This window comes from Myotis nattereri, assembly GCF_964212035.1.
Source record: "Myotis nattereri genome assembly, chromosome: 6".
Lineage (NCBI taxonomy): Eukaryota > Metazoa > Chordata > Mammalia > Chiroptera > Vespertilionidae > Myotis > Myotis nattereri.
Window position 1 is genome coordinate 37782087 of NC_138081.1, and position 22288 is coordinate 37804374.

Genomic DNA, 22288 nt, shown 5'->3' on the forward strand with positions numbered 1-22288 from the left:
CTCTCACTCTAGTAAAATGAAAGAAAAGAAACTGAAAGGTTATGAGGTATTGATAGACCTTTAGATGAATCTAAAAGGCATTATGCTGAGTGAAAGAAACCAGTTTCAAAGGTTACATATGGTATGATTCCATTTATAGCATTCTAGAAGAAAAACTGGGGATGGAAAAGAGGTCAGTGGTTGCCTGGGGTTATCAGCGAGGTTAAGTGTGACAAAAAGGAACAGTATAAGGGAGTTTGTGGGGGGAGGGGGGGTTGATGGTACTGCTCAGTATCCTATGAAGATTACAAAAATTTAGACATTAGTTATAACTCACAGAACTACAAGAAAAAAAAGTAAGTTGACTGTATGATAATCTAAAACCCATCCTTTAAAAAAGATATGAGCCCAAAAGGAATGAAAGTAGAGAGGAGACAGAAACAGAGAAAGGATTTCAACAGATTTCTAGAAACAGAAAGCAGTTGCGATAGACTGAGGAGGACAGAAGCAGCTGCAATGATCTGAAGGGACTGCAAGGGGGTATCAGTGAGAACCATGCCGATTGGTCCCATGATCATTGAGAAGCTGACTTGGAGGTAAAAGTTATGGCAAAGAGCAGAGCCAAGGGACTGTCCTAAAAATGGCTAGCTGAAAATTATATAGCCTCTGCCCTACCTCTCTCAACCAAATACAATCTCTCGCCCCCAACACTGTTTCTCACAGGTTGAAGACAAGAGAACTTTTTTTTTACCTTTTTTTATTGATTTCAGAGAGAGGAAGGGATAGGGAGAGATAGGAAGATCAATGATGAGAGAATTATCTACCTGCTGCCTCCCTCACCCCCTTCTGTGGATTGAGCCCACAACGTGGGCATGTAGCCTGACCCGAATTGAACCGTGACCTTTCATGGTTCAATGCTCAACCAATGAGAAACACCAACTGGGTGAAGACAAGAGAACTTTTATCAGGAGTAACGGGAGACTACTAGATGAAAGGAGTATGCTGAGGGACAGACAGGTATAGAGAAATATGTATTAAGTGGAAAACAGAAAGTGAGGTGGAGGACAAGGCAGAGACAGAGTTAAAGCAGGAATAAACAGACCCTCCTTCAACCACTTCTTTGAGAGAATTCTTCCCTAGAGGAACTGAACGGTCCCTGACAACGATTCCTAATGCAGTCTTTCTCAAAATTCAGTCCACCTACAACTGTTGACCTGCCAGCTATTTACTACTTGTCATTAAGCTTTTTATCATGAAGAGAACAAATAATTCACTGAATGGCATTTTTGAGTTGCACTGTGCAAGAGAAGCCTATCACTAATCAAGCACTGCCCACAAAGAAAGAGCTTTCCGTTATTCTTTTTTACAGGACAGATTGCTGAAGCTAGCCATATACAAGGAAGGTCACCTACGTGAACAAAAGAAAACTAAAATTAAAAATAGCAACAAAAAATCAGTGTAAATAGTATGAAAAACAAAATTACAGGGGTAGGCAAAAGTAGGTTTACAGTTGTATTACAAATAATATAACAAGAATAAACTGTTTTGTGTACTCACAACTATAAACCTACTTTTGTCGACAGCTGTATATATGCTTCCATACACGTCCTAAAAAAAAATTAGTATGCTTTCCAGAATGAACATTAAAAAATATTTTAGAAACAATAAAAATAAAGAGAGTCTTAACAATTTTTAAATATATATATCTATAAAAACTCAACGGGAAGATCATGTTGGAAGATCACAATGAAGACATCTTTTAGAAAGAGCAGAGACAACAGTGTCAAAACAACTGGAGGGAAAAAAAAAAAAAACAACTGGAGAAAAAGGGAAGAAAATTAACCATCAGTGAAAGAAGTTAATATCTGACCAGGATAAAATCAAATTTCTCAAAAACAATAATAAAAGCTAGAAGAGAGTGGAGCAATGTCTTCAAAACTCTGAGGAAAAATTATTTTTAACTTAAATTGTATATGTAGTCAGACTACCAATGAAATGTGAGAGTAAAATAAGAACATTTTAGACATGTAAGGACTCAGGACATTTGCCTCTCATATACCACTTCTTAGGAATATTTAAATGTTGTAGGAAGTGCTCCAGTAAACAAGAAAGTAAACTAGGAAATAGCACATCCAACACAGGAGGGTGACCAAAGGAGGTCAAGGGATAATGGCTCTGAGGCCAGACAAGAAAACAACCAGTACAGCCCTAGCCAGTATGGCTCAGTGAATGGAGTGTTGGCCCACTGACTAAAGGGTCATGGGTTCTATTCCAGTCAAGGGCACATACCTCAGCTGCAGGCTTGATCCCCAGCTGGGGCACATGCAGGAGGCAACAAATCGATGTCTCTCTCACATTGATGTTTTTCTCTCTGTGTCTTCTCCCCCTCCCTTCCACTCTCCCTAACAATCAATGGAAAAATACCCTCAGATGAGGATTGATGAAAGAAAAGGAAGAAAAAGAAAATGAAAGGAAGGAAAAGAAGGGAAGAGAGGGAAGCACAGTACAGATTGGCACAGAAGATAAATGCAGAATAGACCTCTCCAGTGATGGAAACCTAGTAAAACTGATTGAGAAGTTAGAAAAAAAAAAAATTAAGACATTTCCAGAAACTTGTGTTAAAAACGAGAGGATTAAGTCCAGAAGAAATAAAAGTATACAAAATGTAATCATGGTGCACTGCTTTGCACTACAGTATAATTAAACAGTAGCGAATGCATTTAGTAAATTTTATGGCATAACTTTATAATGGGAGAAGGGGAGAAAGTGTGTTAGAGAGCTTAATTATCTGGTAACATCAAGGTAATGTCTAAAAGTGTTAAATCAAGCAACAGTAGAATAGGCATATTATTTAGATACACTAAGATAAAAACCCAAATAAACTTTTGGAGTCAAAATGATTGTCTCTGGAAGGTAAATTAAGTTGGGACTACTGCTTTTCATCATAAGATCTTTAGATTTTTTAAATTGTGTATGTACTTTGATAAATTTTACAGATATATAAAAGCAAATAAGGTTACCATGGTATAATTTATTTTGAAATTTCAAATGACATCAGGGGAAATGTGATTTTTATATTTACTGAATGGGGCATGAGCTAAAGAGAGTAGCTCTAAAACACTTTACTAGATCATCCAAACTCTACATTTATGCATCAAAATTCTTCTTGAGAAAGCACTTCCTCACCCTGTCCTTCCCCTCAAAGTAACCATGTTTACAAACAACAAAACTTTGTGACTTAACCAACAAAGGACTATACTGTAATTCTAAGGCAGTGTTTCCATAAAGATAGGTGGTGAACAGACTGGACAACATTCATTAACCCTACCTCTCAGCTGTTCCTCTTTCTTAGTCAGGCTTTTCATTTCCTGTGTGCCCCCCTTACTTCATTATTTTCATCATCTTTGCCTCTATCCCACATTTTCATTTTCTATTTACTAGACATTTCCTGTGAATATGAAGTTTAGCCTGTCTGCCTATAACTCAGGTGACAATTTGACCACTTCCTGGTAAGAACACATTACTCAATAATACGGATAATACTGAGTTGATGCTGTTAGTGATTAATATACTATACTAGAGGCCTGATGCACGAAATTCGTCAAGAGTAGGTCTTTCTTCCCCCGGCTGCCCGCACTGACTTCCCTCTGGCACCCGGGGACCCGGGCTTCCCTCGCAGCCCCAGCTTTGTCCGGAAGGACGTCTGGTCTAATTAGCATATTACGCTTTTATTATTATAGATATCCATACGGCAATCAAATCTAGGCATAGAAATGCTAAAACTTGAGCTCATTGACCCTGAGCGAAAAATTTAGTACTAAACATTAGCAACAACCCCAGGGCATTATTATTTTAGGAAGACACATGAACATAGCCAAATTAATTTTGTTCATTTTTATTAATACAGAACATACTAACAGAAAGCTATCTTTTAACATAATCAAGATTACAAATAAACTTACTAATCAATAAATAATATTCATTTGACTCTCCTCTTGGTTGAATAATTCTCTATTTGATAATACAGTTATTTTTACCAATTTATTTTTAAACTGCCTTATTTCAATGACATTTCTTAGTTTTTACTTACTAATAATTCCTTCAATTGAGAAACTTCACATATCAAAATATTTCCTGCAAGTTAATGCATTCTTCAATGTCTTCTATTTAACCTAGTTGTCTTAAAATTAAACATAATTCTTTGAAAGTTGAATATTACATTAATGTTTCCAAAAAATGAGCATAAAGCCCACAAGAAAGAGGCCATATGAATGTTCCACATTCTTCATATTTACCAATATTTTACAGAGGCCATATAAATGTTCCACATTCTTCATATTTACCAAAAGGAATCCCTTAGAGCTCAAAGGGGAGGAGACAGAAGAAACTAAAGCCATCAATGTAGTTATAAAATAGATAAAACTCCAAATATATTTTAAGATTTCATCTTCACAGATGAGAAAATGTTGGAAGGGCTCTTCAACATTTCTTTAGCAGCACCTTTGGTCCCCCAATTAGAAAAGGGGATGCGGGATGGAAGTCCTCCTTAAACAGAACAAACTCAATCTGGACAACTAGCAGGACCCCTCTCCCCCAATAATGTATTCCAGAAGATCAACTGCCATGGGTAAGAGGGTCAGTTATGAGAACAAATAATAATATTCTGAAAGACTGACAAAACCAAGACTATTTTCAGACAAAAAAATACCCTGTGCACTCAGAAATTTCAGTATAATCATATATTAAGTACCTCATGCAAGTAATATTCAACAAATTAAAAGTCACGCTATACAAAACTTAGGTGTGGCACATTTCTACTATTACGTTATTTTTTTGGTTTTGGTTTTTTAAAAAACATACTAATCAAAATTGATACATTACCCAGACCTTCTGATTTAAAATATAACTGAAGGAAACCATTACAAATTCTAAATTAGCAGGCATTCTTCTAAATAAACATATGAGTAAAAAAAAAAAAAAAAAGCAATTTCAATGAGATTAAGTCCTCTAATTCATACATTTTCATGAATGTGAAAAAATAAGTTTGCATTCAAGAATAAGTTTTATAGCAAACAAATTACAACATTTATTCAATAAGGAATATTAAAATAATTCCAGTGATAGAAAATACAACAGCTTCAACCATATATAATTTATAATGTATATACTCAAAAATCTCCAGAATTTAATAAGGAAATTTAAAGAACCACTTTTTCAAATATTTCTTAGGCCTGGCCGGGTGATCCATTTGGTTGGAGCATCATGCTATACACTAAAAAGTTGTAGGTTCAGTTCCCAGTCAGGACACATACCGAGGTTGTGGATTGGATCCCAGTTTGGATGCGTGTGGGAGACAACCAATCAATGTTTTTCTCTCACATGGATGTCTCTCTCTCTCTCTCAAATCAATTAAAAAAAACCATGTCCTCAGGTGAGGATTAAAATTATATATATATATATATATATATAATGTATTAGGAAAACCAACCAAAACTATTGTTGCATTAACTAAAGAGAATGTGCACACACATCCATATTTGACCTATATGCAAAAATTGAATGAAATACAGAGGAAATAAAGGTTACTATTTTCCAAAATTTCTGCAATGTAATATTAGTACTGAAGTCAAAACACTTACCGGCAAAATAAAAACAGCTTGAGGTATTTCCATGATCACATGTAAAAACATATCAAGTGAATTGGGGTTCCTGACTGCAACAACTTAACCAAATGGAAAGACGAATTTTAAATTCTCCTACCTGACCTCTTCAGACATGAGCATAAGTAAGACTTCAAAGGTGAAATCAAAACTAAGCTTGACAAAGAACTGTACTAGATAAATTAAATATATGAACCACCTCACCAAAGATGGTACTTTAAGCCTTTACACATGACACATGACAATGATGAAGTGTTTTATTTAGATTTGGTCTTTCTTCATTTTTTCATGACTTTGAATCCTGAAGGTTAGCAAAGCATTATACTCATACATCTTGTAATTCCTCTCTTTACACAATAGGCACACATATACAGCACGTATGTCAATATAATATTTATCAACACAGCATAAACATTTAAGCAGCAGACACATTTCACATGATAGAGGCTCTATGCATATGGGCTGTCCCATCAAAAAGCAAACATTAGAATGCCATTTCAGTAGTTACAGTGCTGACATGATCAATAAAGTTAATTTGTTTTATACCCATCATATATTTTCATAAGTCATCCATAGGAATGAAGTAAAGGACAAAGACTGTTTTTTAAATAAAAAGTGGTATGCCAACCTCAAAAATGACATACTAACCAGACATCGGCATTCAAAAGCTAGGCTGAACAGAACTGGCCTTGATGTACATGCGGTAAGTTTGTTTTCAGAATATAAAATTAAATGGTAATGTCAGCAGTATTACTACTGTTTCTATATTTATGATTAATTACTAGCAATACAACTCCCAGAAGGAAGGAGATGGATCCAGTGGTGATATAAGCAATTCCCAAAAATGGATTTTTTCCTCCCATCCATGAAATAGTGCTTAAGATCATCCGTTTTCGTCCATCAAAAGAATGTACAGGGTAATCTGAAGAGTGAATAGGAAAACTTTTCCATGTTCAGTGACTTTATTTTTAAAATACACCTTAAAAAGTTAGCATTTAATTGCTTGTAATTCATTGGCATAATTCTATGATACCCAGGCACCTTACTCCCATGTTCCGAATCATAAAATAATTGTGTAATATTTATCCTGAAGAACTGGTTTAGCAGATTAAATGTTAGTAGTATAGCCAATATAGTTTGCAAGAAAAAACAACCAAATTTAACAGTTATATCGGTTCTCAGATACTTGTGCCCTCATTACACAGGAGGGGCAAAATGCCACAAATAAATGACTAGAAGGATTAAAGGGGAACAGAAGGGGTCTATGTAATATTTTCAACAATAAATATTTAAAATAAAAATGAAAAAAAGAAATATAATGTGAAAAAATATTTCAAATAAATACTAGTAGCAGTTAAACCCTCAAAGAGGAGGTTGACAGACCAAGAGACAAGGAAAAGATGAAGGAATCAGAAGTCTTCTCTGTAAGCTCAAAGAGCATGTGTAGCAAGAGAGTAGTTATGAGAAAATGAGAAGACTCTAAGAACAGGGTAAAAAAGCATTATACTAGTCTTAACTTGCTGATTTGGAGCTGGTGTGACACAGAGAGGTGATGGCTAAAACAGAGTGGAAGTGAAAGGTGGGTTGTTAAAGAGATTTATGAAATGAGATGCCAGTTTATTGGATGAGCATGGATCAGTTCTAGGATTGCAGCAACAGGTCAGAAAAGGGGACAACTAAGTCCTTATGTAAAAGATTTACAACCTTTTCACAAGCGGCTTTTGAATCAATATTGGGCCCCATCTGTTTCTCTGGGCTCCTGCAACTCTCCAAATGACTCCAAATGGCACGTTTAGCTCTACTAGTTTCTTAAATCAGTTCACACTGATTATGAGAGCTCTAACTAACCCAGAGCTCTGAGGAGTACGGTCTCAAATCACCCATGCGAGTATCTCCCAGTATCACACACCTAAAAAATGGGCTTCTGCCTTAATTCTAATACCTAGTTCCTACCTTATACCTAGTTTTGATAATTAACCCTTGATATTTTGCAGGCCCATCTTGTCAATCTTCAATACATCCTGCATTCTCCTGACAGTTCTCCTCTCCATGCCTGGGATGCAAATTCTCAGCTGAGAATTCCTGAGTGGTCACTCCAAAGACTTTCCTTTATTATAGTCTGGAGGCTTCAGGTTTGGATACTGTTACCAAGTTTTTGAAAGTAGGTCCCTGTAGGAGCAATTTTGGGCAGACAGGGCCAATTCAGGTGCTAATAGAAAGGGCATTATCTTGATATTGAATGCTGCCCTGTACTTTGGCTACATTGGTCTTCCCATTAAGCTCAATTATAGTCAACCATGTAAAAATATCTAGCTTACAAATAAATTCAGAACCTACATTTTAAGTAATTTTAAAGCATTATCTTGAGACTGTAGCCAAAGTAGAGGGCAGCTGTTCAGTATCAAGATAATGTTCATTCTACTAGCACCTGAACTGGGTCTGTCTGCCCAAAATTACTCCTAGGGGGACCTAGTTTCAAAAACTTGGTAACTTTTAATCTGTCATTAGCAAACATTTAAATGCAAATATTTAAGAAACTTTTCATTCATGAGATATAAAATGAACTAGAGATTTAAAAATGTAAGGACTTTGTTTTGAATAAAAGGTAGTGCTCAACATTTCCGTCTTAGGAAAGACTGCATCTAGGCTGGTATGGACTGGTTTAAACTAGCTAGGGATGGTGATTGACGGAAAAGTCATGGCCTTTGGGGTCAACAGCTTGACCATGAGCTTCAACTCTTCTACTTATTTCCCATGTAATCTCAGGCAAGTTACTTAAATGCTCTATGTTCCTGTATCCTTGTCTATAACATAGAGATGACAACTACTTCATAAAGCTTGAATTTAAGTAAAATAATGCATGGAAAATACTTAGTACAATGTTGACACAGTCAGACTGAAATGAATGACATTTATCAGCACTGAAAATTACATCTCAATTATTAATGTGGCAAAATACAGCTAATGATAAAAATGTTTTGTACTATGAACAGAGCAGTAGTTAGAAACAATTATGTTGATATTAGTTAACATATCTGCTGATTTTTAATATGTAAAAATATATATTAAAACAGCTTGTAGCCCAACCGCCATGGCTCAGTGGTTGAGCGTTGACCTATGAACCAGGAGGTCACACTGCAATTCCCAGTAGGGGGTGTGCAGGAGGCAATGGATCAATGATTCTCTCTCATTGATTTTCCTCTCTCTAGTCTTTTTCTTCCTCTCTCTGAAATCAATAAAAATAAATCTTAAAAAATCAGCTTGTACCACCAACACTTATGTATTATTAGGTACATTTACTGGCCTTCCCATTAAGCTCAATTACAATCACCCATGTAAAAATATCTAGCTTAGGGGGAGAAACTAAGATGGCGGCATAGATAAACACCGGGAAATTGCCTCCTCCCACAACAATTGAAAAATACCGCAAAGGACAGAGCAGACATCATCCAGAACAACAGGAAGCCTGGCTGAATGTAAATTCTACAACTAGAAGGAAAGAAAAGCACACTGAGAGCCAGAGGAGCTGCGGAGGTGAAGTGCAGAGGTACTGCGGCTCGCGCGCGCGGAAAGGGGGTGGCACCTGAGGATGCGGCTGTCTTTTTGAATCACAAGCTCCCTACTGCTCTGAACTCCGGTTCCGGGAAGTCTCTGGGGACCCAGGACTCATCCGGGGAGAAGTTGGTCTGTCGGGCAACGGGCGAACTTGAGGGCGGCTTTCCCTCAGAGGTGCTTGCAGCAATTACCGGGTCACTGAGACGCGCGACTCCTTAGGAGAATCAGCCATAGCTGCTTTCTCCGCCCTTTGACTCTCTGAGACCCCGCCCCACCCAGGCTGCGGCAGAGGCTTTTGCATGTGAATGTACCTAACTGCAGCCGAGCCAGGCAGACCCGGAACTTCCAAGAGAAGGCCCAAGGCCCCGCAGCGGCTTGCACTGCTTCACAGCTGAGCCTCTTCGTGGCTCCTGCTGTGTGGCCTCAGGCAGAGGCTGAATTAGCACCTCCTTAGATCCAGGAGCCACTGTACCCAGTGGTCACAGGGGGACCATCCAGATTGCAACTCCTCAGATCCATAAGGGACACACTCAGGGAGCAGACTCAGTGAGCACCAAAGCCCCACTGAAGCAAGTCTTTCCCCAGAAGGGTGTCTTCAGCACAGAAGTTCTCCCACTTCAGACACAGCTGATTCTCACAGCCAATTGGCCTGGAGGTCAATTCCTCCCAGTGATCCTACAACAACCAAGGCACCAAGAGTGCACCAAGAGTGTCCACCCCAGGTAACTGGGGAGGCTGAGCCACTGGGCCCTACAGGACACCTGGCACGCAGGGCCACTCTATCAACACAGGGAAGCAGCCAAAATGCGGAGACAAAGAAACAGGTCACAAATGGCAGAAATGGAGGAAAGCAAACGACTGGATATAGAGTTCAAGGCCACGTTTATAAGGTTTTTCAAGAATTTTATGGAAACCGCCGATAAATTTAATGAATCCCTCAATAAGTATAGTGAGACAATGGAGGACATGAAAAAGGACCAACTAGAAATTAAGCATACACTGACTGAAATAAAGAATAATTTACAGAGATCCAACAGCAGACAAGAGGATCCCAAGAATCAAGTCAAAGATTTGAAATACAAAGAAACAAAAAATACCCAACCGAAAAAGAAAAAAGAAGAGAGATTCCAAAAATATGAAGATAGTGTAAGGAACCTCTGGGACAACTTCAAGCGTACCAACATCAGAATTATAGGGGTACCAGAAGGAGAGAGAGGGCAAGATACTGAAAACCTTTTTGAAGAAATAATGACAGAAAACTTCCCCTACCTGGTGAAAGAAATGGACTTACAAGTCCAGGAAGCGCAGAGAACCCCAAACGAAAGGAATCCAAAGAGGACCACACCAAGACACATCATAATTAAAATGCCAAGAGCAAAAGATAAAGAGAGAATCTTAAAAGCAGCAAGAGAAAGACAGTCAGTTACCTACAAGGGAGTACCCATACGACTGTCAGCTGATTTCTCAACAGAAACCATGCAGGCCAGAAGAGAGTGGCAAGAAATATTCAAAGTGATGAATAGCAAGAACCTGCAACCAAGATTACTTTATCCAGCAAAGCTATCATTCAGAATAGAAGGTCAGATAAAGAGCTTCACGGATAAGAAAAAGCTAAAGGAGTTCATCACCACCAAACCAGCATTATATGAAATGCTGAAAGGTATTCTTTAAGAAGAGGAAGAAGAAAAAGGAACTCTTACCATTTGCCACAGCAAGGATGGAACTGGAGAGTGGATAAATACCACATGATCTCACTCATTTGTGGAATATAATGAACAACATAAACTGATGAACAAGGACTGATCCAGAGACGGAGAGGCATTGATTGGACTGTCGGGCCTTGGAGGGAAGGTAGGGGAGGGTGGGGGTAAGAGGGAAAGATCAACCAAAGGACTTATATGCAAGCATATAGGCCTAACCAATGGACACGGACAACGGGGGGGTGAGGGCATGAGCGGGGGGGGGGGGGGGTAGAGGGTAACGTGGGGACAAGGACACATATGTAATATCTTAATCAATAAAAAATATATTTAAAAAAAAAAGAAAAAAAAATATCTAGCTTACAAGTAAACCCAGAACCTACATTTTAAATAATTTTACCAAATAATATGCTTAAACCCTAGTACAAAGTATATAAAAATTAAAGATATTTCTGGAAGGCATAAAAGATACTTTCCCATACATACACTCTTATAAAAATGCAGAGATCATAACTCAACACAAAGCAGCATACCACATAACTAAGATATGGCTGGACTACACTCCTTTCCAATTCTATGAATATGTGCTCATGGCCAAAAAAGGATACTGTATTTGATATTCAAAAAGTAGTCTCCAGCTGGTAACGTTGGATGTAAATCACTTTTCCGCTCTATAATACGATATAACTTACGAAAAGTAGGCAATGCTGCAGTACGCATCCAAACAATAAAATCTTCATTTATGAATCCATTATTATCTTGGTCAGAATCCAGCAAGTATACTGGTTTAACCCAGTTTACTGGCTTTGTTGTATCTTAAAAAGGAGGGGTGGGAGTGGGAGAGACAAAATATTCTATTAAGAGTTTCACTGAAAATTCACACTCTAATAAAACAAAGATATATATTACACAATCAGAATATTTTTCTCATTTTCAAAGGTTTGAATACATTCATATTCTAAGGAAGTCTTATATCAAGAGAGAAACCAATTCCTCATGTAACAACTTAACATAATTACAAAGATTTAATATCTCAATTAAGAGAATACTAAAAGGCCCTAGCTGGTTTGGCTCAGTGGATAGAGTGTTGGACTGCAGACTGGAAGGTCCCAGGTTCGATTCCAGTCAAGGGCACATGCTTGGGTTTCAGGTTCAATCCCCAGTAGGGGGTGTGCAGGAGGCAGCCGATCAATGATTCCCTCTCATCATTGATGTTTCTCTCTCTCTCTCCCTCTTCTTTCCTCTCTGAAATCAAAATATATATAAAAGAGAATACTAAAAGTGAGCTGTTGAGTATATACCAAAAGGCAGATAATTTAATGCAAAGATATAGTGGTATGAAACATTACATTGTGAAATTGAGATATAGAAACAAAAGTAAATTTGGATCTATAATTATAATAAATAATAGGGGTTTGTTAAAAAGAAACTTCATTGCAGTTTTAAAAGATTATGGGTAAAATGCTTATAAGAAAATACCAGAGAAGTTTAAGATTAAAAGTTTACATTTCCTTTAGGATTTCAGTACATTAGAACAGACTATATACTTTTACCTTACTATGTATGAAGTTAAGAAAAGTAGCTGTTTTCAAAAAGCATAAATATCTTCTGAGATTCGAAAGATTGAAAATTTTAGGTACTTTATTAAAACTTCTAGCTTATATCATGTTTTAAAAGGATATTAGTAATATTTTACCTTTAAATCGTTCTTGTAGGGGGCCTTCTCCAGGGGGATTTCTAAATTTCACATTTTTATCTGTCCACCAAGCAATACCTTTCTTTTTCAAAGGAATTGCCGTTGAAAATGATCCATTGACAACCAGAAACAATTCTAATGTATCTAAAAATAAGAAAAGGAAGATATTGCTAAATATTGAAAATCCAAAATACCCGCTTTACTCTATGAGAAATTAGGATCTGGTATTTGCTTTCAAAAGTGGTGGTAACAGAGTAGGCATATGATGTATATTTGCTCTTGATTATTTATATGTGAATTAGCAATTAAAAATTTATAATCCCAGATGGACTTTTCTTTCATCACTCAATACAGTTCTAGGTTACTTTCCTATTTGGCTGATAGGAGATAAGGTCAAATGTTTTAATATTAAACCAAATAAAATTATTTGCAAGGTAAATCTGCCTCTTCTTTCTTTTAAACATGCGTTCATAAATAGTTAATGGTTTATGCATTTCTCTATCTGCACTGTCTAATATAGTAGCCAGTGGTTACATGGCTACAGAGCTTTTGAAATGACAGTTAAATGGATGTTTTGTAAATGTATATCAAAGACTTAGTATAAAAAATCCTATATAATAAAAGCCTAATATACTAAGTGTCCAGTTGTCCATTCAGCCAATCAAAACGTAATATGCCAATGATATGCTAAGGCTGCTCAACCGCTCACTATGATGTCCACTGACCATCAGGGGGCAGACACTCTGACCTATAGGTTAGCTTGCTGCAGGGATCCGGCCAATCAGGACTGAGCGAGATGGGCCAGACACACCCTGGAGCCATCCCATGGTCCCTCCCTGGCTGGCCAACCTCCCATATGCCTCCCCAGCCCGGATCGTGCACTGGTGGGGTCCCTCAGCCTGGCCTGCACACTCTCACAATCTTGGCCTCTCAGAGGATGTCAGAGAGCAGGTTTCGGTCCGAACCCGCAAGCTAGGCCAAGGGACCCCACTGGTGCACGAATTCGTGCACCGGGCCTCTAGTAGAATATAAAATATCTTATCAACAACTTTTATATAATGCATATTATTTATATGCTGAAATGATGTTTTGAGCTTATTGGGTTCAATAAAATATATTATTAAAATTAATTTCACAACCTCTCCAACATGTTATTATTTGTCTTATTGATAACAGCCATTCTAACAGATGTGAGTTGGTATCTCATTGTAGTTTCGATTTTTATTTCCCCGCTAGCAAAGTTGAGCATCTTTTCATATATCTGTTGGCCATTTGTATGTTTTCTTGGAAGAAGTGTCTGTTCAGGTCCTCTACCTATTGTTTGAGTGGGTAATTTTGTTGTTGTTGAGTTCTATGAGTTTTTTATTTATTTTGGGTATTAACCCCTAGTCAGAGCAAATATCTCCCATTGTTTGCAAATACCTTCTCCCATACAGTTGGCTGCCTTTTTTGTTTTGCTGATGGTTCCTTTTGCTGTGCAGAAGCTTTGTAGTTTGATAAAACAGAACCCACCATCACTGCTGGTGGGAATATAAACTGGCATAGCTACTAAGGAAAACAGTATGGAGGTTCCTTAAAAAATTAAGTCTGGACTTACCATATAACCCAGAAACCCTTTTCTGGGTATCTACCCCAAAAATTTGGAAACATTTATTCCCAAACATATATGCACCCCTATATTCATTGCAGCAATATTCACGGTGGCCAAGACATGGAAACAACAAAGTGTCCCTCAATAGAAAATTGGATAAAGAAAATGTAACTATATACAATGGAACACTATTTAGCCATTAAGAAAAGATGAATTACTGCCATTTGCAACAATGTGGATAAATCTTGAGAATATCATGCTAACATGAAAGAAGTCAGAAAAACTCAAGAACCATGATTTCACTCATATGTGGGATATAAAACTGAAAGCAACAAATGAACAAAGAAAACAAACAAAAACTCATAAACAGACAACAATATGGTGGTTAACAGAGGAAAAGGGGGTAGGGAGTGGTAAAAGTTAAAGAGGATCAAATATATGGTGATAGAAGGATATTTGACTTTGGGTGGTAAATGCAATATAAAGATGATGTATCACAGAACTGTATACTTGAAACCTATATAATTTTATTAACCAATATTACCTCAATAAACTTAATTAAAAATTAATTTCACTTATTTCTTTTTATTATTTTTAATGTGACTACTAGAAAACTGAAAATTATATGCATGTCTCACATTTATGGTTCACATTATATTTATAATTATACAGTGCTGCTCTAAATGATCAACTGTAGCATCTTTTTAATGATATAAATATTAAAAGTTGGTGGGAAAGGTAACCTAGCTTTTATTTTATCATATATGAAATAGGAAAGCACAATGTCCCTGCTTATTTCTTCCCAGAAACAAAAATTCATCCTTAAAATATAAGCATTCTCAGAAGAAAGTCACAAAGCATTATAATAACCCACTGAATTACTAATTGATATATAGGGTATTCCCAAAAAATGTATGCACACACTTTGAATAATTATAAAGGCAGTGTTTATTAAAATACATTTCATGTTGAAAACTGAGCTATCAGCTGTTAAAGTGTACATACATTGTTTTGAGACACCCTGTATTTATCTTAAGATTGTTGAATTTCTCAATTTCATTCATGTTTACTAGACTATTAAATCTGTAATCCTATATAATAAAAGCATAGTATGCAAATTGTCACCTCAACGGGGAGTTCGTCTGGGAGTTCGACCAGGAGGTGGGGCCAGCCGGGGGAAGGGAGGGAGGCCCTGGCTGGCAGCGAGCAGCCACTAGGGAACCTACCAGTACACAAATTTCATGCACTGGGCCTCTAGTAAGATTATATAAAGTTTCCTAATTTTATGTCTATATCTATATCTTTGTATTTATATCATACCATTAAACATGCTGTTGGCAATAGCTCCACAAGGAGCAATTGGTTTGTCTTCATTTCTTCGATAAGGCTCACATTCCTTACTGGGATTCTGATATTTAGAAGGAAAAGAAAAGAGAAATTATTACCCAGGCCTCCAAGAGAACTATGAGCTAGGCTCCTATTACTGATTAAAAATTCAATCCCTACTTGCTTCTCACTTGCAATGTATACAAAATGAGTCTGTATTTTAAGTACACTATAAATAACGCTACATTTAAATACTAAAATACATTCCTTAACATTACTGCATTATCATTTTAATGTAACTTTTCCTTGCATATATTTTGTCATACAGGTATATACCAAATTGACATTTTTTATTTTCATATCAACACAGAAATCATAACCACAAAAAGTTTTGTCCAAGAAAAATTAAGAAGCAATCTACTGTCAATCTAGTTGTGACATAATTGAAGGGGTCTTAAACTGGAGGTAAAGAGACTGGAGATTCTAGTTTCAGTTGTGTACTATGTGACTTTGGGCAAGTCCCTTGATTTACCTGTGCTCACTTATAAAATTAACAGGATTAATTCAAAATTTGTGATTCTGAGTTAAATCCCCTGTCAAGGGAAGGAAAAAAGAAAAGAAGGAAGGGAAGCAAGGAAGGAGGGAGGGAGGGAAGGAGGGAGGGAGGGAGGGAGGGAGGGAGGGAGGGAGGGAGGGAGGGAGTTGGCTTAATGCAGATTCCTAGAATATAACTATCTTTTCTAAACTGTGCATCCAGGTACAAGGAAAACGAAAATGCTGGCTAGGCAAGAAGCATTAGTCCCTATTGAAGATCTCAAGGACATATGGCAGTTGCAGGGTTAAATGGAGATTCTACCAAGTAAAGATTAGTTGTATATATGAGTTGTTCTGGGACTCCAAGGCCAATTAAGCCATTTCTCAAAACAATCTCACATGATGCTTCTCTCTTCTCTCTCCTCTCTCTCTCTCAAATCAATAAAAACACTTTTTTAAAAAGATAAAGTATAAAACAATGAGCCTAAAGTGTAGGTTGATATCATATTATGAAGTCTTACACACAATGTTAAGTAACTTGAACTTCAATCTGCCCATTTTTGAAAACTTTTAAGATTTTTGAAAATCACCTGGTCTTAAATTCACACAGTTTGGCCCTGGTTGGTGGTTAGAGTCAGACCACGGACCAAAGGGTCACGGGTTCAATTCCCCGGGCAAATCCCCTCCCCACCCCCAGTTGGGGCGTGTGCAGGAGGCAACCAGTCAGTGTTTCTCTGTTTCTGTCTCCCCTCTTCTCCCTCCCTTTCACTCTCTTTGAAGATCAATGGAAAAAATATCCTTGGGTGAGGATTGGAAAAAAAAAAGAAATTCACACATTTTGGTACAGACCAGGGACCAAGAAGTGACAGCAAGCAGGCAAAATCCAGCCTACCACCTGTTTTTGTAAATAAAGTTTACTGGAATACAGTCACACCCATTCATTTAAGTATTGCCTATAGCTGCTTCCATTCTACAATGGCAGAGGGAGCAGCTGCTACGGAAACTACATGACCTACACAGCCCTTTACAATAAGACATTTCATCAATTCCTAGTCTAGTCTAAAATCTTTGCTTGCAGTTTCTAAAAAAAGAATCAATCTCAGCTTCTTTCACCCTCAGTGAAATGAGTAGGTATCTAAATAAAATAATTATAAATCAACTACCACTTTGGGTCTCTGAACACACTCAATCTATGTTCCCAATCAACAAATTGAGAGAGGCCTAGGAAGTTGGTATGTCTCAAAGAACATCACCTTCACTGGATTTGAGTACTAAAAATTGGATCCCACAGAGTAAATCCCACATAAATTATAAAATATTACAGCCCTAACTAGAATCTTTAAACAGACTTGCTATTTCTTAAGAACCCAAACATCAGGAACTAGCAATAAAACCAGTAGGGCAATGGTTTACCAGAACCATTCTGGTCACAATATGATCCTAAATTACATTCTAAGAGATTCACCATTTGTAAGAGATCCTAGATAGCTCTGGGACTCTGATGGTTTGTTGGACTGGCAGCAATAACATAAATACTTACTTGCACACCAACCACTACTATGAAAAGCTGAACAACAGTCAGAAGACTAAGATCCTCTAGTCTACCGATTCCCAAACCAGGCTGGGCATCAGAAAGGGAGCTTGTTAAAATATACATTTTAGAGCTCCACCCTTGCAGACACTAACTTGCTATACTTAGAATTCTGAAATCTATACTTTCAAAAAGTTCCTCAGACAATTTTTCAGTAACCCACCCTTTGGACTTTACTACTCAGGCTTCCCACAAGTTAAAAAATGAAGAGCATACATGTTCCATTCTAAAACACAATCTCAGAAATTTAAAAAGGTAGCTTATTTACATAGTCTTGGTGTGATAATAACTAATAAACCCAAACAGAACAAATTACATACCCAGAATGCTAGACTTGTCAAAATTCCATGACAAACAGATTAATAAAGCAAAAATCCCAAGAACACTATTAGAAACAAGCAGGTAGTAATTTGTCTTTTGGCTGTGAGAAATCATTAATCTTTGTAAATCCAGGGGGAAAATTTTTTAACTAAAAACCCTCATTAAACAAACTATAAATGGCAAGTAAAAGTTTAATATATCCTAGCATTATTAAAATTAACTTTTCTGGCTGCTCTGCCTGTGAAGTAGCCTTCTCTCTATTCTACTGCTTCACTAATAAACTCTTTCACTTTAAATTCTTTAAAAAAATTTTTTTAACATTTCTAACTAAACAATTAGCACATTGTTTCATAGAAACCACATTATCATATTTCATCATTTTACTTACAAGTAAAGCAGTAGGATCTCCATTTAGTTGACTATCATCTCGAGATTTCACATAACGACGATGGTTTTGATAGAAATTAGACAGTCCATAATACATAAACACATTGCCCTACAGGAACAGAAAGGGAAAATTTTTTCACTTAAAATGATTAAGTATAAAACTGTTTCATGCATACATAAAGGCTACATCATTTTGGACTGTACTAGTTTATGAAAACTTAAAAAACAGGTACTGGAGTGAACTCTACCAGTACTTGGCAATCTAAAACAACACAAATTGTAAGTAAGGTTAAAGAAAGTATGTTGCAAAAACCCAAGGATAAACTTTGAAAATATCCTTAAAGACTTCAAAGAAGTGCTATTTAGATTTAAAAGAACACACACACACACACACACACACACACACACACACCTATTCTGATCTACTTTCAACTTAAAATTTTCTCTAATTCAGATTGGTCTACCCAATGAGCACTTACCGCCCAAGTAATTCTGAACTTGAGCTGAGTCATAATAAATTTCTCCACAGAATACTACATAATAGTAGTAATTATTAAATTAATAATTAGTAAAGTATCTAAAATAATGTGTCATTTTGTAATAATCAAGAAAAGTACTTTAATGTATTCAACAGAGCCAACTTGGAAATAACTTGAGTAAGAACAGTAACCTACATACACTACAATTATTCACAAGATGCCATCTTGAATGTAAGATTTTTTAGAGGTAGCAAAACATTACACGATTTTCTACTTTCTGGTTGCTATCTCTATTATCTATAATCTTACCCTCAATTAAAAGAAATTAAAGAAAAGGAGGGATAATAGTGACAGAAGGAAAACTGACTTTGGGTGGTGAACACACAATATAATATACAGATGACGTATTACAGAATTGTACACTTAAAACCTATATAATTTTATTAACCAATGTCACCCCAATAAATTCAATAAAAATTTTAAAAATTAAAACTAAATAAAAGGAATTAAAGGATGAAAGGAATCCAGGAAAAAGAGAAATTCAATAACATTTCAGATATGCTTTATTTAATTTCATATACATAATCATTTATTTAGAGCTTGATTTTCAAATGTCAAATGTTTGCAAATTCTTATTCTATATAAAGAAAATGTTTACATGAAAACTATTTACTTACTTTATTTTTGGTTATGAAAATTATATCACAGCCCTGGCTGGTTTTGCTCAATGGTTAGAGGTTCAACTGCCAGGCAAGGGCATATAACTCAGTTGAGGGTTTGCTCCCCATCCCAGGTAAGGGGGTGTGCAGGAGACAACCAGTCGATGTGTCTCTCTCACATAGATGTCTCTCTCTCTCTCTCTCTCTCTCTCTCTCTCTCTCACTCTCTTCCCCTCCCTCCCTCCCTCCCTCCATTCCTTCCTCCCTCCCTTCTCCTCCATCTCTTTCAATCTCTCTACAAAAAAAAAAGAAAAAAAATCAATAGAAAAAAATATTCTCCAGTGAGGATTTAAAAAAAAATTATATCACAGAAACAAAGAAAACGCTTTAAAAAAAAGTATCATCTCAATTAAGAAGTAAATTCAACTTACAAACTGAAAAAGAAATTATTTTAAATGAATACTGAGACAAAATAACTTACTTGAAGTTCTCTGAAAAGGCTTTAGTGCAATTCAAATGGTTGGCTTGCGAAAGAACACAGAGCCCACAAAATAATGAATCTGAAGATGATCACCTTTGCAGAAGAAATGTTCTAAAATAACTGTGTTTTTTTTTAAAAATATATTTTATTGATTTTTTACAGAGAGGAAGGGAGAGGGATAGAGAGTTAGAAACATCGATGAGAGAGAAGCATTGATCAGCTGCCTCCTGCACACCCCCTACTGGGGATGTGCCTGCAACCAAGGTACATGCCCTTGACCGGAATCAAACCTGGGACCCTTTAGTCCCCAGGCCGACGCTCTATCCAGTGAGCCAAACTAGCTAGGGCTAAAATAACTGTTTTTAATGGGGGGAAACTAATGTAGCTTCTAAATCATTACAAGTCTCTTTCAATGCTTTAATTCTGCCTGTTCTAACAATAAGAACTTAATGCATCTTTATAATTTGTCCATCACATTGAAAAATAATAGAATTTCTACAGTGTTTTCAATTTATATGTTATTTCTGCTGAAACAAAGTAAAATAATCTGTCTTCTCCCAAATTCATTTTCTTGTTTTTATAAAAAGGTAACATTTTCCTTTATTTTAGTGTAAGAGCATCTACAACCACTAGATAGCAGTCATCTACCAGGGACTACAAAAGTCATTACTACCTTTCAGAAAACTCAAGTGTAGAAAAACAAGTTGGCATGTATTAAAGCAGTTTTGCTCCCTAAAAAATAATTCTTAAGTTCAATTTTCAGGTAAAGAAGAGCACAAACTGGTGTTGCCATTTGTCTTTGATGCTGTTCCCCAGATTGCTAGATAAGTGTGAATACAAAAGACAGACAGACCACACACACAAAAATGTTGTTCTGCTTATCAAGACATAAAAAGGTCAATAGTTTCACTAAGTGTTTGTATTTATGGTAATGGTTCATATCTGATAGAAAAATAATACCGTAAAATAATGGGTGAATTAGTATTTCCTTCCTTCCTTCCTTCCTTCCTTCCTTCCTTCCTTCCTTCCTTCCTTCCTTCCTTCCTTCCTCCCTCCCTCCCTCCCTCCCTCCCTCCATTCCTTCCTTCCTTCTTCTTTTTTTTTTTTGTTAATCCTTGGCCGAGGATATTTTTCCATTGATTTTTAGGGAGAGTGGAAGAGAGAGGGAAAGACAGCGAGAAATATTGATGTGAGAGAAACACATCAATTGGTTGCCTCCGACCAAGGTCAGGGCCCAAGGAGCCTGCAACCAAGGTACATGCCCCTGACCAGGATTGAACCCACGACCCTTTGGTCCACAGGCCGACGCTCTATTCACTGAGCCAAATCAGCTAGGGCAGTATTTATTTTCTAAAAACTTGTTTTAATATTAGAGGTGGGCAAAATAATTTGAACAATAATTTTAAAAATACAAGTGTAGATATAAATGTGATCAAAAGTGATTTGTACAATAAAATTTTTCAGTAATATAAAAAACAATGTTTTAAATTTAGATTACAAAGTGCTAAAATAAACTACTTAAATACATGTCTTTAATTACCAGGCAGCATAATTCAATAGCAAAAAAAAAAAAAAAAAAAAAAAAGCTTTTTTAGCATAAGAGCATCTACAACCAATTAATTAAAGTGACTTCTCCAAACACACACAAAACAATTTTGTAAAAACATTAACACAATATAACACTTTTTAAAGCATGGCTTCTTAAACACATTACTTGGGAATACAGACCTCAAATGACTGTTCCAGTGTGAAGTTAATTGTACAAATACAAGGTGTCACATTCCGGGACAAACATTTATTGCAGGGACTGGAAGGGTCTATTCCGGTATAATCAATCTGCAAAAGAAAAAACAGAACTAAGTACTTCCTTGGAAAAAGTGGATACATTCTAGAATAACTTGCTCTTAGAGAGGAAAGTGAGTCCAATGAAGCAACCTACAGCTCAAGAAAAAAGCTTTTTAAGGTTATCTGTTTATTTTATTTTACCAGTGTGAGTGAAAACTGGAAAGACTCATGTTATTATACTAGCTCACCTTTCCAAGTAAATTTCTCTCTATATACTTTTTATCAAAAGAAAATCATTTATGCATCAAAATCATAAATATGAAATCCAATCTGCACGAGGTACAAAGATTTAAAGAGCTATAACAAAAAGATTTAAAGAACTGTGAACAAAAAAGGAGCTATAAAATAACCCTAATAAGCTCAGGTGGCCACATGGCAGGCCTGACAAGCTCAGTGAACAAAAGTAACCACACAGGATGGTCTAATCATAAATTCCTAACTGGGCAGGCCATGGCGGGTAGTCACATCCCAGGCCTGTAGCTTC

General features: G+C 36.5%; 1 protein-coding gene across 1 annotated transcript in view; it reads right to left on the reverse strand.

Moving 5' to 3' along the window:
- Positions 1-5582: 5582 nt before the first annotated feature.
- Positions 5583-22288, reverse strand: part of TMEM30A (transmembrane protein 30A) — a 39342-nt gene continuing 22636 nt past the window's right edge. Inside the window, exons 2-7 of the mRNA XM_081094712.1 lie at positions 21688-21795; positions 18342-18449; positions 15502-15589; positions 12591-12734; positions 11503-11709; positions 5583-6561 (exon numbers count right to left, since the gene is read on the reverse strand). Of these exons, the coding sequence (XP_080950838.1) occupies positions 6368-6561; positions 11503-11709; positions 12591-12734; positions 15502-15589; positions 18342-18449; positions 21688-21795 (849 nt within the window). The 3' untranslated portion in view covers positions 5583-6367. The remainder of the gene's footprint in view (positions 6562-11502; positions 11710-12590; positions 12735-15501; positions 15590-18341; positions 18450-21687; positions 21796-22288) is intronic.